A 15,354-nucleotide genomic window follows, 5' to 3' on the forward strand; every position below is an offset into this window, starting at 1 on the left:
TAGTTTCTGCTTGATTACACTGGGGGCTCCGAAAATAAAAGGAGGGGAGTTGTTAGAAGATGGACATACCACAATGTATTTGTTTCTGTCAAATCCACAGGCATCTATCTGCTTTAACTCCTGCAACTGAGATGTTTCTCATGATCTCCATTCACACCAGTCTGCTATTTTCTGACAAGCTTGTTGATAAAGTTAAACATTGCTCACGGACTTAAAACAAAATGATTTTATCAAGCAACTGTGCAATTTTGAACAAAGAGGAACAAGGAAGATCACTTAAAACAAGGAAATTAACAAAACAACTACAAAAGGAGAATGATCCAAACGTAGTGTTGTTGTGGCCGGGTCATAAGTGTAGCGTTTCTCGTCCTCAGAGAGCCTTTCTCTTGCTCGTTCTGAGCTTCCGAGTTGTACACCAGTGAATTTTCCATGGTTACAATCTCCTACGGTGTGTCTTTTGACCAAAACAAAAGTGCACCACCAACTGAACTGGAAAGTGTTATGGTACACGGAGCACGCACAGTACAATCCATGCACACTCAAACGGGAAGTGTGCTCACATTCATCCTCGCAGGGTTAACCACAGACCACTGCTGAAGTGAGCGGAGTGTTCACCACACAGTTGTCTGATCCGTCAGTCACAATCCTGTATTATTCACCAACCTTGGCACGTGGGCTGCATCTTTACAGTTCACCTAGAAATCGCTGTCATCGTTATCGTCTTCGTTGTCCGACAGATTAGTCCATGTGAAGCGGTGTGCACAGAAAAAGCACACCTGGGTGAGCACGAGCTTCAGTCCCTCCAAGCGTTTTCTAATTTTACATTCTTGGCTGCATTTGCGGCATGACCTGAACTGCTGGAGGAGACATTCTTCATCAACAATGAACTCTGAGGAGCTGAGGGAGTCACACAAAGAGAGGCAACCGTCATTCACATGACATGTTCAAGTCTGCTCTGTTGTTTGGCGCTTTTCCATTATACAGTTCTAGCACAACTCGGCTCTATTCTACTCGGTTTGGTACCAGGCACGTCTTTTTTCCACTACTATAAACTATACTATAGCTCAACATGAGCAGGGTCATCAATAGAGCTGCAACTAATGATTATTTTCATGATCGATTAATCTGTCAGTTATTTTCACGATTAATTGAGTAATCACTTGGTCCACAAAATGTCAGAAAATGTTAAAAAATGTCGATCAGTGTTTGTCAAACCTGGAAATAATGAGGTTCTCACATGTCTTGTTTTGTCCACAAACCGAAAACAAATCAAAACCCTTTTAATGATTTCTTTGTTACATGGAGCAAAGAAACAAAGAAAACATTCATTTAAAAAGGAGCCAAAACGATCAGAAATGGACATCGCACTCACGACTAAGTGATGACACTCTCTGACCAATCAGTGGCCGGCAGTCTGTTGACTCTCAGCTCACTAAAAAAAAAACCTACCAGTTACTATCACTACTGGAAAAAGAGTCGAGCTGAGTTGTGCTAGAACTGTAATGGTGTAAAGTGCCAATACAGATGAATACCGGGTCATATAGTAGCATTACATCAGCATACCTCCCCAAGTCCACCAGGTAGTGTCCATCTCCCACACTTAAAGATGTGCTGTATTCTTCCCCATCATCCTGAATGTCTGTGTATGAAATTGTTTAAAAATAAAATACATAAGTGAATGATTTCAGTTCTGAAAGTTAAATCACACAATGCAGATTTCCAGGACTTTGCTAATGTGAAGTCAACTCACATTGTTTGGTCATCGTCCGCTGACCTGGACTTCTTGGACTTTGACGAGCTGCATCCGACATCTTCAAAACAGACAAGCAACACAAACCCATCAGTATGACACCTTCTTTCCTAATATTACGACTTCATTCTTGAAAGCTTCGTTGTTTTCCTCATACTCTTTAGTAAAATGGTGAAATGATATAAACTCAGTTTACAATAATATAAATAAGAGAGAAGCTGGAACGAGATCATGGTCTTAAAAATTACAAATACTTAAATCAACTGTTAAAAAGAACCCCGGTTATGAAGACTTGTAGTTCTTAAAAGATAAATTTTAGTATCAGTTATAATAAAGTGATATAAAAAACCTTCTTGATGTCTTTGTTTTTATAAAATTTGTAAAAATAGTTTAACTCGTAGTTTGACTGGAAATTGCATCCAAAAGCAGCACAATGTGGCATTTTACTCAACCGTAAGCACATCAACAAACACTAGCATCAATAGCTATTCCACCAAGTGCAACCACCATACGTCATCGCCCCAAGAGTGCATTGTGCGCAGAAAACATGGCGTCCTACGCATGTCAAAATCTGAACTACATATTATAGATTTTTAAATCAATGGCAATATTTTGTGTGTTTCTGACAACATATTTAGTACAAGAGAACAATTGTGGCTTATTAGGGCCTATAAGTCTTCATAGTCAGGGTTTCTTTTAAGTATTCCGATTAATTTTATTCACGTTTCAGCTGTTGAAGGGGATTTCCGTTATTCGTTGACCTGAAGCTATGTTTATAAATGTGGTTGTGCACATGAATAGTACTTAGAAAATGTTTCAGAATGGGTCCAGTCGAGGTGCACAATGGCTGTGTTCTGTCAGATTTTGCTGCTCCCTCAAAAACTACTACTACTACTACTGCAGCTGAGGTTTTTTGTAAGTATTTTTCATGTACACACCAACATTTATAAACATAGGGCCCAGGTCAAACAAAAAGGCCAGAATTCCCCTTTAGTCAGACTCATATGTACCTCTCCACTTGAAAACTGGGCAGGAGAATCACAAGGCTCCTCATCGGGTGATGGCATGAATTCATCGTCACACGGGACAGTTTTACTAAAGAATCACACAAGGCAGCAAAAGGACTGAAGTTAATTTCACCTGCACTTAAGTTTATTTACAAACATTTTCTGTGTGTGTGTTTGTGTGGGGGGGTCGCGGGCTACTGACTGCTTTGTTTTTTCTTAACATGGTAGCAGGAAGAGCACAGGTGGTGTTACTGATCACACTGAGGATGGTGAGGAAACTAAATGGAACTCAGCCATCACTCACTCAATTATTGGTACCCGAGCACTGAGTGGTGCTTTTTCTTTGTCCATTATTATTGCGTTTTTAATAATGATAACAGCAACCATTTTGAAATTTATGTCCAAATTTCAATAACAAAACGTTGTGTGGTTGTTCCTGACATACAACATTAATTAACTTTGACACAGATGTATTTTTTTTTGTACACAACGTTATTTCTGTCACAAAATAAACGCAGTATAAAATGATTTCACACAGATAACAAAACAGAAGCACATCATATGAAAGTGCTAGCGTGAACTTTGTTGTGGCATTAACTTGACATGACATTAACTCAGTGACTGCTGTGGTGAATAAGCATTATTCAGTCAGATATTGTGTAAACTAACCCTTCATGACGCTGCTCTGGCCCCTCTTCTTTTTCTGGCTCGGGTTCGGACTCTGGTTCGGACTCTGGCTCAAACTGGTACGGTGCTAACGATGTGGTCCATCCAGATCCAGCAGCCATTTTACTCCCGAGGACGCGTAGCCATGTCACGTGACTGTTTTCTTTTTTTTTAAGAAAAAAAAACGCGGAAGAAGGGGGTGGAGTCAACCGCAGCGGATTAACATTTAAAGCGACACAGCACTCAAATGGTACGATGACGTTCAAAGGCCTTGTTCAGACTGCAGGCCAGATTTTAAGCATATTCAGTAGGGCTACAACGACAATCGATCATTGGTCACATGACATAATGTATGGACAACGGGGAGGGGGGGATTGAGCTAATAGATGTGGTTCTATAAAACATAATGCTGTGAGGTCCAAACAGCATAGTTTTATTGCTTAGTTTTCTGCGAGGGTACAAGAAGTTAATTACATTGCTTCTTTATTGTCCTTATGTACATGTGTCAGTTACAAGCTCACAGAGCAGCTGATGTGGAAAATCAATGAATGTATACTGTAATAATAAATACAAAAACAGAGCACCCCCCCACAAAAACAAAACATGGATGAGAAAAAAAAACTACACATTTTTTGTTTTATACTGAATTAAATTCAAAGTCATTTTCACACAAACACACAGATTTGCACATTTTGATTATGTTTCCTTAAAAGTGTGGGGGAGCTGTGGTGGTTTGCAAATACAAATCATTACAGCACATAATTATCTCTCAACTTGATCAAGTAGAATAATCAATTATCAAGATCAGACAAAGCGGACATCAAGCCTCCCTTTAGAGCTTGATAAAGTCAATGAGTTACAAAATTGTTATCATGCGTTTGTGTCTTAAACTGTGAGTCAGTGTAATTTCCCTCTGCTCTCGTCTGGAAGAACTCAAACCCCCACAACGTTTGCATTGAAGACTGAATCAGCCAGAGAATGAGAACGCTGTGCACTCGACAAACAAACAAGGACGTACACATTTGTGTGCATATCAAGAATGTGTCTATATCAGTCCATTAGCTTTTAGGTAAATAGTAGGAAGAGTCTGATTATTATGACTTGTAATGCATTTCTTCTTAGCCTCAGGTCATTAAAGGTACGTGTCAGTGTCTCCATGATGACCACATGATAAGACCAGAACTGTTCACGGTTGCAGGCAGAATGCATTTTCTAAAAAAAAGTAAACATTTTACTGGTTTTTCCAAGTCATCAAGTTTCCTAAGAGTAGAATAACTGAACAAATAATAAATAGGTTTGACATCTCAAGTATTCGTTGATGTAGGGTGGGGCTGGGGGGTAAGTTCTGGTGATGGAGACACTTCCTACTACTGCCTGTGGTTGTTAGTGATTTTGGTCTATCATTTTCACTGTGTAGCACCCACAAGTTCAGCAGCAGTCAGACCCCTAATGTTTGCAGACAGATTGTTCTCATGCAAATTAAATGATATGGATGTTTAAGCTGCTTGGTCATCGTCTGGTGACGCACACATCCAGAGCAGCAAATATAGCCTTTCCTGCTCACCCATGAAGACGTAACGCGTGTCACTTTAAACTGCCAACCACTACACTTTATCATGGATTTATTGACAGTTTCTCTGAAATCTAGTTTCTGTTATGACCCAGTTTTACTCTGTTCTCTCACATACTAGCATAATAAATGCAAAAAAAAGAAAAAGAAAAAGAAAAAAGAACTTCACCTGAGAATGCAAAGAGGCCTGTGACAGACTGCAACATGCTTGCATTTAAAATTAACAGAAGGGGAGAAAAAAAGCAACAATATACAAAATAGCTATGCTTTGTACATATATACTCAAACATTACAGGTGTATAGATACAATTGTCTCTGTATATTTCTAATGTAATTGAATAGCAAATTAAACATGATATATTTTTTTAATCTAATGTGAAGGAAGCACTCCTGCATCACTGCTTAGTTTGTAAAGTGCTCTAAAGTGACGAGAGACTAAACGGATGTGACTGAAAATAGACATCTGCCTTGAAAGATTCTTTATATTTTTTTCTTTCAAATCAAGCCTGGTTCCGGGGACAGATGTGTCCTTCACAAACCATGTGGCAGGAAGTGTCAGTTACACAGGGTCGGACAGAACAGAGAAAGAACATGCAGTGAAGGCAGATGAACCAGGCTCAAAGTATGATGTTTGCAGTGACGCACACAGGAGACTGTGCGAGCAGAGCTGAAGGAGAACTCCTCAACAAATCTCTACCTAACTTGCATAAAAACGTACATTTGTGTAAACATGCAGGAACACACAGACATACGTTTATAGGAGCTGTGGCCAATGTGTGCAATGATTAAGTACAAAACAACCACAAAAAATTATTTTCTTTCTTCTTCACCAGAGTCCGTCTCTCATCTTTGAGCAATCGTCACAAGCTCGACATAAAAAACGCCACAAAACCTCAGACCTACTCTGCATCCATGTCCGTCTGTGTGAGTTCCATTTCAAAATGATACATTTATTGTTTCAATCGTACAGTCTAACAGGTACAAAATAACCGCTTGTATAAAAGTGTAAGTAACTGAGAAGCATTGCTGTAAAAATTTATTCTGATTTTGAGTAACACGTGATACCAATTTTGTTTTTTATTTTTCTTTACAAAATATGATAGCATTTTGGAATGAAACCCTTTAAATGTTTAAAAATGACACTGAGGTAGGAGGGATTTGTGGCGCTCCAGTATTGAATGAGGTTAAAATGGCTACTATGGGCAAGATATGGCTACCTGCAACGTTATAGATTCAGTAGCATGACGAGGATCACTTTAATCAGTTCAGACTGCAACACAAAATGGTGCCTCGCTGTTTTTACAGAAAATTTTGCAAGGTAACAAATGACTACTATGTCAATCTTCTGATTTGATTACTTTCAAAGTAAGAAGAGTTTTCATTTTTTTACCCCACAGTTCCTTTTTCTGACTGCAAAGACAAAAAAACTGCCAAGTCAAAATGATAACTGCGTCTCTAGGCAGCTCTTATTGATTGACACCAAAAGAAAAAAGAAAGAAAAATGGGATGAATCTCTAGCAGCTGTTCAGACGGGTCAATGAGATCATCAATAAGAAACAAATGTGGACAGCCGTGAGATTGGAGGAAGACTGCAGGCTGGTCAAAGATGCTCATATCCATCTCTGAGTGAGATTGACAGCATGTCGCATTCACGATAATAGTCTATCAAAGTCTCGCACACAGTTGCACATAATTCATACACAAACGCACACTCTCCAAAGTGTCTCTCATTCCACTGCGAAGCCACAGGTCTCCTCGATGGCCGTTAGCAGCTTGTCATACAGCTTTTCGTAGCTCTCGTAGGGCGGAATGTCAATCCGATTAAAGCTTGACAGGAGAGAAGGAAAGAGGATCAACACCAATAAGGCCACAAAAGATTTAAAAAGTACCATTTGCCATTACTGTGACATGTTAAGCTTGTGCATATTTTGTTATGTGTATTTGTCTGCAAGTGCATGTGACACACACCAGGTGTGGGCTTTGGGCAGGTTGTTGGTGTTGGCATCGATCTGATGAATGGTGAAGAGTCTGGGACCTGCAGCACCTGCAGTCAAAGAAAACAGAAGTTCAGCATTAAATCACAGGTTTTCCATCAGCCTGTTTTTATACACACTTTATATTGACAACTATTGAGCTTATCTCAGTGAACCAACTCCCAATATTACCGTTACAGCGGCGAATGGAAACACAGGTGCTCATTTGTTGTATTTAAAATGACAGAAACAGATGGTGTCTTTGATATTTTTTTTGGGGGGAAAGGGTACAATGTGTTGCTAAAATGTACTCTCATACAAGATGATGTTTGAGCATTTAACATAATATTGTAGGTCATCAGTCCAAACCACATGTTGGTTGTCATACTCTTGGACGAGAAGGTGGTTTTTGAATGACTTCTAAAGTTAGGTGGACAGTGCAGTAAAAGATATACATACATCTTAAAACATGGACAGTGAAATCTATCATGCTTTAAGGAATTTGAAAGTAGTACACAAACATCTTGATTAAACAAACACATGTAAAATCATGTATGTCACGTGACCGATCAGTTAGACTGTACATGTCCATGCTTGTGTATGTCCTTGGAGATTAACGCATGAATTCAGGATTTTTGTCTTTTTTAACTGATCTACAGTTTGTTCAGTTTGATTCCTGTGTCGGCATCACACTCATGACTGTTCCAGAGACGACACTCTCTGACCAATCAGTGGCCGGCAGTCTGTTAGTACCTGGAAAAGCTGAGCTGTGTCATGCTAGAACTGTAAAGTGGAAAAGCAACATAAGAAAATGATAAGCACTGTCCACATAGACCCAACTACTGAAGGTGCGTACACACAGAGAGTCACATAAATACCCTGTAAAGCTTTAAAGCCTTGCAGTGGGACTCTGGACGAGCCAGTAACAAACTGCAGAAGTCGTGCCCTCCTCTCCTCGTCGAACGACTCCACAGCTTTCCAAAACCACTTCACGATGTTGCTGTCAGGGGTGCAATGCTTCAGACGGGTGTTAGACTTCCAGTCTGAAATGTCGATCTTTCCCAGGCCGCACACGATCAGCTGAAAGCAGAGAGAGGTAAATCTTTAACACAATTTCAATTATTTTACAAATTCATCAGTATAATGCACTGGCTGTATTCTCTGATGTTATTTGGTGTGTGTATATAAAGGGATGATTTGACTTGATTGTAAAAGCATTTTCAGCTGTACCTCCAGCTCCTTCTCGTCAAAGGATTTAAGAAGGTGTTCAGGGATGACCTCATTGAAGCCTTTCTGCAAGGCCAAAAACTGAGCCTCGATGCCATGCAGGAAACGCCAATTCACATACAACCTGCACAGAGGAGAGGATGGAAGAGTCAACCGGTTTATTGTTGTCCAACACAAGTGGAGTACTAACAAAATATAGACTCCTGCATTTCCACTGAAAACCACCGCAAAGACCGTGCATCTTCTTTCCTACCTGACATACTCCTTCTTGGTGTCCTCTGTGACAGGAATACTTTTGCCATTAGGTTTCAGCTCATGTTGGATAATCTCTCCGTAAGCATTATGCTCTACACAGAAAGTGTGGTCCAGGACACCAGTGATGTCATTGTCCCTGAGCAAAGAGAGAGAGAAAGTACAATTTATTACAGTCACAGCTTTGCTCGTATCTCCTCATTTGGAGCCATACCAAAACAAAAACAAAACAAATAACAGTAATCTGCAGTTTAATCATCATCATGTGCTTAATTGAGATTTTCCATTTCATTTTGTCATCACCATCTACTAAACAGGTGATCAGCTGATGAGGTTTTAGGGTGTCTTTCATTTGCCATTGCTAATTTTATTTGCAGTCACAAAACATGTCTTAACCTGTCTGTGATTGTCCAGTTTTACTGCAGGTTATTAAATACTCATGGTTTAGTATCGACATACACTCTTCTATACACAACAGATGATATGAGGAAATCCCTCTCTCTGCCAATATTAACAAGTGTTGTTTAGGTCTCTTTGCAGCATAGGAGCTGACCTACAGTATATGCAGAGTCGGTGTGGAGGAACAGCCGCTCTCTCTCCCTCTGACTTGCACCATGATTGTCAAAGCCTCCCGTCACACTACAGATTTGTTTGTGAGGCTGTACAACAGAGTCCAGAGACGGTATAGAAGTGTTTTTCTCTCAGATATATACAATATATATGTTCCCCTCTTGTCCACTTGGGTGGTCATGTGTCAAGCTAAGCCTCTACCAGAGGCCTGGGAGCCTAATGTTTTCTCTACAGTATCTTAGCTATAACTTGGACAGAGATCGCACATGTTGTTCCTGGAATCTGTTGAAGCCATTCTCCCAGTTTTAGGGTTCCCATCACCACTGCCTTTACACCCAACATGTCTAGCTCCTCTTTCAATCCTTATCATTTCTCAAGTTTCTTGTGTTCCTTGTTCTTGCTGTTGATGTCGCTTGGTATTGCCACATCTACTGCTCTCTTTTACTGTTTTATCTACCACCGCTATATACAATTGATAAGCCACTACCAGGCACTGGTGTTCATTTTAGAGATTAGATGTTCACCTAAACTACCAGCAGAGGGCACATATCACTATATTATGTGAGTGTTATTCTTCTTTCAATGCCTTGAGTGAGTGTACTGTACACAGTAACATTTTTAAACCCTTTATATCCTATATATACAAGACAAAGATGTAAAAAAGGACAAAATGAGTCAAAATAAAACTACTGCTACTTTAGCATTGCTGGGCAACCACATGTTTTCTGTTTAAGTGTAGAGGACTAAAAAAATAATGGGTTGCCTGGATGAAAAAGGTCTTACAGAATCCAGACGAGGCTGTTGTGGAGGTCAGGATCAACAGACTCCATATCATCCAGCGTGATCGGTTTACCCAGCAGCTGTTTGTAGAAGGGCAGAGTGAAGCCTCCATCAATGTAGTGGCCGTGGAACACAGCCATTCCCATGATACGACCCACAAAGTGGAAATACGACAGATGCTCCTGCAGATTAAACCACAAGTATTAAAAATGTAGATTCAAATTTATCATCAATTTCAATGAAAAATTTATTAAAAGAGCTTTAGTTTTCACCACAATGCCAGTGTATAAGAGATATACCCAGAGGGGGAGACGCAGTAGATGACGATCAATTACAAAACAACTCATCCATTAATCAAGAACATTTTTGACAGATGAATCGAGAATGAAAATAATCGTTGGTTGCAACTTGCAAGCCTATTTTTGTCTACATCTAATAAATGGCTGAACAAATAAATTCTTAACACAGAAACCACATAATTCTTACCGGGTTGACAGCAGAGTCTGGGTTAATCTGAAGAGTGTAGATGTCATCTCTGGAGTACTGGAATAGGCCGTAGTACGGGTTCAGCATCTCATGGGATAGCAGATATAGCCATTCCCTATCACATACACAGAGATTCACGGTGAAATATTATAAATGATGACTAAAAAGCATAAATGAATGTTGTCTGATATATCAAATTCACAAAGAGGAAGAGAAATATAAGAAATTACCTAGCTACGCCACCATAGTCCAGTCCTTCCTCTCCTCTGAACTTAATCATCAGTCTTTTCCACAGATCCTTTGGACGCATCTTCATCACTTGTCGGTACGACTCCTACAGTTACACACACACACACAGTAAATTTAACATTACACAGTACATAAAAATGCAACCCTGAGGATTTGGTCATGAGATCGTCTACAATTATTAGATTTTTATGGGACAGACACACCTGCAGAGAGTCTAGGTGCTCATGTTTGGGATGAAGATTGCAATAATAACAGACTTACGATGTGTGCAGTGTCATTGTACTGGTTAGACCAAGTGTGTAGGTTATGGAATTGTGGAAATTACACATTATACATGTATGTATTTATTGAAGATATAGATAGAGTCATCCATCATAGTTCAGGATTTGCATGTAGAGTAGATGCAGAAATCTGGTACAATGATGCATCATAATTGCTGATGCTCTTTCCAGAGATAAATCAAACATAGGGGGGGGATGTTAATCTTTAGGAAAGGGGGTGTGACAACTACTTCTCAGTTAACTCTTTGGACTTAGTAGGGATGGGTAGCCAATTCTTTTTGACTCCATTTTCTCCTGTTTATATTCAGTTAAGGAGGTCATTTATTGTACTCTTATTTTGAGAATTGTCAGATAAGATGTGTTTATTTTCTAGTTAGATTCGAGTATTTTTATGGTATGCCTCAGCCTACCCAACACGAGGCGTAAGACTGTACTTTTACATCCTGTCTAAAGAGGGCATGCTTTCCATGTAACTCTCAGTTGTTGAGATATGTTGATATGTGCAGTGTTAGCTGTTGCCTCCCATTCCATTCCACTCTATATCCATTCATCCATCTTCTACCACTTTGATGAAAAGTAAACATTCTAGATTTCGTTAAAAGGCCAAAATGTTCATTAATATGCATCATCAATATAGAATGATGCAAATTTTAAACTGCCCACTGTATAGGACTCATCGTCTAACACTAATCAGCCAAGAGAAGTGGGAAGAGGTGAAACTTCAAGATAGTAGAAAAGGTCTACACGTTAAGACCAGAAGGCCACACTCATCTCTGTGGGCTCCTTTCTAGACACTTCGAGGCTGAATGTGCAATAAAATATCATCAAAACTATATTTTAGGTTTTAATAATAATGATGTCTCTTGATAATTCAGCCCATCCTCATTGTACCTCTACCGCATACAGTACAACAAACAGACATTACATTAGAGTCCTTTCTCTGTCTGTCCTCTTAGCCAAGTCCCCAGACTTAAAGGCCAAGCCACAATAAACAATTGCCTGCGACAGCATCAGCTCTGCTGCAACTGAAATATCAAGATAATCATTACATTAATGGTTAACAAGTGAACAGATATACAAGTATTTGTGGCAGACTTAGCTTAACATTAGGAAATCACACATTGTCCATCGTAAGGACATGCACACTTGTGTACACTCACTGCCGGATTGAACTGCAGTATTAGTTCCTGCACAAAAACCTCCAGTGGATCTGCAAAGGTGGTTTTCACACTTTCCCCTTCCACAGCTGTCACGTTGACGGGCGGTGAAGTCATATTTTTCATTGCACCACTTGTAGTTATGCAGTTATGTCTGGCCCTGCACACTTGCCACACTTACTGCTGCCTTTGCTCCTTTTCTCACCCCCCTTCCTTCGAAAAAACCCTTTAGCTGTTGAAATCATCCAGAAAGAATGTCTTTGCTTTGGTAGAACAAATGATCGGGAGAGCAAGAAAAAGAGGGAGAAAGAGTAAAGTAATAGATTTTTTGTGGTGTTGTGAAGGCCTTTCTGTTCTGCTTTTCCCTGGAAATCATAAAGCGGTTCTCAGTACTGGTTCTGTGCTGCCCCAGGCATTTTTCGGGCAAACATCGTAAATGGGGTAGAAAAAAATGCCAGTAAAATCCAAAGGTCTTGGTTTGCCATTGTTTCCATGGATGTTTAGAGTCTGCATTTCAGCATGTGATGGTTCGAATGCCAAACGATCAATGCGCACACCATGGTATAGTCATTTCAATTGAGTGCATGTGTTTTGCAGCTGTGGTCAGCTGGTTTTTCAAATGTTTACATTCATCAAGAAAATTTGAGGTTCAAGCGTCATGTTTATAAGTATCACGACTACATTTTTCGACAAGCATGTGCTCTCTGCTGTGAAACATTTCACTCAAACTAAGATTTTTTTCTTTTTCTCACTTACCTCAAAGATCTCCTCTCGACAGACCTCGATGCGGCAGTGACCAGCCTGGGGTTGTTGTTGAGACAGTTCCTGCCGCAGGATCTTCAGCTTCTGCACCAGGTCTCTCTTGTATTTGGGCACTGTCAGGCACTCTGCTTCTTCAGGTAACTGGGCTGGTGACAGAACTTGCGGAGGGGGAACAGGAGGACCAATCTGGTCCTTCAACTGAATGGGATGACTAGAGAGTTACAGTAGTAGGAAAGGGATGTGGAAGATGAACAGTCAAGACATGGAGGGGTAGAGGAGCAGATGAGTGACATCAAAGAAGGACAGAGGGGAAAAGAGAAAAGAAAAAGAGAAATATGTCAGCACAAGTTGTAACTAACTTTAACAAAAGTATTGAATGGTTTGTTCTTAGTTGCCCTCTCCAAAAATCCATTTGGTGTGTTGCAGCTGTTTACTGTCACATGGTCATAATTATATTTTTCATGTGCACTGCTTTGGTGGGGGCAACAGATCTACATAAAGATAGAGGCATACGTCCTGTAGGGAATTACACAGCCCCTCCATCTCAAATATCCTTTAACCACAGAAACGAGGGAGTTCTGTAAGACATTCCCGCTTTCTCCTCACTCGTTTCAAAGCATAGAGCCCTAAAGAGAAAACTAAGCTCTGAGTAAATCTAATCCAGACCTGTGGACAGGCTGGGTCTTTGACCAGACATTTAGTAAATATCACCACAAGGAGAGACACAGGGAGGGAGATAAAGCCCAAATAGGCAGAGAAGAGAGGAGACACACACACACACACCAAGTGAACAGTAGAAGTTAACAAAGAGCAGCTGATGCCCAGGCAGTGTGTCCACAGTCAGTGTGTTCTGACACAATTCTAATCTCTACAAACCTCTAAACCATTACAACCTCTAGCTGCTTCTCTGCAACTTCAACAATTACATATAACAATATATCTTTACTTCTTCTTGTAAGACCACAGCAGCTGACAGCCAAGGTTGATTTTCAGTGGGTACCTCTGCCCTACCACAATCATAACTAATGACTATCATCATCAAACCAATGAAGTGTACCCTGTTCCTTTTACATTTTGTGTAAACTTCCAGTCTTTTTCTTGTCAACACAACAATGATGATGTGCAACAAATGATGCTCTGACAAATGTAGAATCCAGCTGCTGCTCTTAGTTTGTGTTTGCCAAGTCAAAGTGCAGCCTTGTTTTGCAGCTTCAGAAGACCAAGGTTAAGTGGAGAAGAGGGTGTGAGTGGGGAAGCATGTTGGTCACACAGCAGACTGAGGACTGCACCTCAGAGAATTCAAATCCTGACCTTTGTCTACTGATGCTCTGTTGCAATTCAGAGCTTACATACTCAAATTAAGGCTGAGATACATTATCAAAAAATCTTGGCAAAGACGTGCCATGGTCAGTACTCTCGCTGTGGCCTCCTCCAGCACTCATTGTGGTGTTGGTGGTGAGATGCCTGGGTGGGCCTCATAAAAACATAATCAAAGAGGACAGCAGCCCTCATTTCCCAGTGAGGAGACGCAGAGCCAGCAGAGGACTTCTTAAAAAGAAGCTACTGTCCTCTACTGGGAGTGGACTGTCGAAGCTGCTGCTGGCCAAACAAATGCAGCACATCAATGAGGCCTTAACTGGTATATAATGGAAGGAGAGGACTTCTACGGCACAAGCACGTAGCCACCCACATATTGCAACTTGCACTGTACAAGTGGGTTCTTTGGTTACAAAAGTTGAAAAAGGTCTCATCTAGTTGGGCTTTCCAAACTAAATGGGTGCAGTGTTTCACCAGTCTATCCCTGTATAATCAAGTCCGTTGCTATTTATTTTATTGGCAGGCACTGAGGCTCCTAGCATGTCAAAGAAAGGGTAAAACTGCAACAGAGCAATCCTGAAAACCACTATAGGAAGGAGGGGAAGAAAAGATGACCTTTAAACAAAATGGAATGAGTTGCATTTGGCTCAGAGGCTCAAGAACCATATAATAAAACATAATTTCAGCACATATTTTTTTTCTGTCTGAGCACACAGTGTAATTAAAAACAAGTTTCGACATAGTTCATCATCTCTGGTTTCCAAATGGGACAAGCTCTGCATATTTGATGGTAAATATAGAAAATACAAGCACAGCAAAGCTGAAAATCTGCCTGAAATGGAAAAAAAGAAAAAAGAAATGGTTCCTGATGCTGTGACAGCTTGAGTGAAATATGACTTTTGGTAAGAAATATTAACTTTCATATTCAATGTAAGGGCCAGAGTATTTTAATATTGTTATTCCAAGGTAGAGGGAGTGGGAGGAAAGAAGCTGAAGAAGTGAAGAAATTAAGAAGTGAACATTTTCTTGAACTGGATCACCTGCAGCTGAACCTGCAGTGTCACGATAGGCCTTCAAGCAGGGATGCAGACTGGGTGTGTCAGGTGAGAGCAAGTCTGCGTGGATGTTTGTGTAAGACAAAGTATACTGGCCTCTTTTCTACAACAGCTGGCACAGGTGGGCTGCAGTGGCTTTGAATAACTGTTGGGGTGTGAAAGCCACAGCAACCACCGCCACAACACATACCCCACATCACCCCCCACCCAGCCCAGAGAATCAAAGGGTCCTTTATGTGGGCTTCTGCTCAG

At 40.4% G+C, this 15,354-nt stretch overlaps 1 protein-coding gene across 2 annotated transcripts in view; it reads right to left on the reverse strand.

Moving 5' to 3' along the window:
* Positions 1 to 211: 211 nt before the first annotated feature.
* The window catches only part of LOC122770803 (E3 ubiquitin-protein ligase SMURF2-like), a 60,814-nt gene continuing 45,671 nt past the window's right edge, over positions 212 to 15,354 (reverse strand). For both annotated transcript variants that reach the window (XM_044027928.1, XM_044027929.1), the window contains exons 12-24: positions 12,725 to 12,941; positions 10,512 to 10,615; positions 10,282 to 10,396; positions 9,799 to 9,977; positions 8,447 to 8,584; positions 8,197 to 8,317; positions 7,845 to 8,046; positions 6,962 to 7,037; positions 3,427 to 6,820; positions 2,761 to 2,845; positions 1,751 to 1,811; positions 1,564 to 1,639; positions 212 to 897 (exon numbers count right to left, since the gene is read on the reverse strand). In XM_044027928.1, coding sequence (XP_043883863.1) covers positions 6,721 to 6,820; positions 6,962 to 7,037; positions 7,845 to 8,046; positions 8,197 to 8,317; positions 8,447 to 8,584; positions 9,799 to 9,977; positions 10,282 to 10,396; positions 10,512 to 10,615; positions 12,725 to 12,941 — 1,252 coding nt within the window. In that variant the 3' untranslated portion in view covers positions 212 to 897; positions 1,564 to 1,639; positions 1,751 to 1,811; positions 2,761 to 2,845; positions 3,427 to 6,720. The remainder of the gene's footprint in view (positions 898 to 1,563; positions 1,640 to 1,750; positions 1,812 to 2,760; positions 2,846 to 3,426; positions 6,821 to 6,961; positions 7,038 to 7,844; positions 8,047 to 8,196; positions 8,318 to 8,446; positions 8,585 to 9,798; positions 9,978 to 10,281; positions 10,397 to 10,511; positions 10,616 to 12,724; positions 12,942 to 15,354) is intronic.

Source organism: Solea senegalensis, linkage group LG6 (genome assembly GCF_019176455.1).
Source record: "Solea senegalensis isolate Sse05_10M linkage group LG6, IFAPA_SoseM_1, whole genome shotgun sequence".
In the NCBI taxonomy this organism is placed as follows: Eukaryota; Metazoa; Chordata; class Actinopteri; order Pleuronectiformes; family Soleidae; genus Solea; species Solea senegalensis.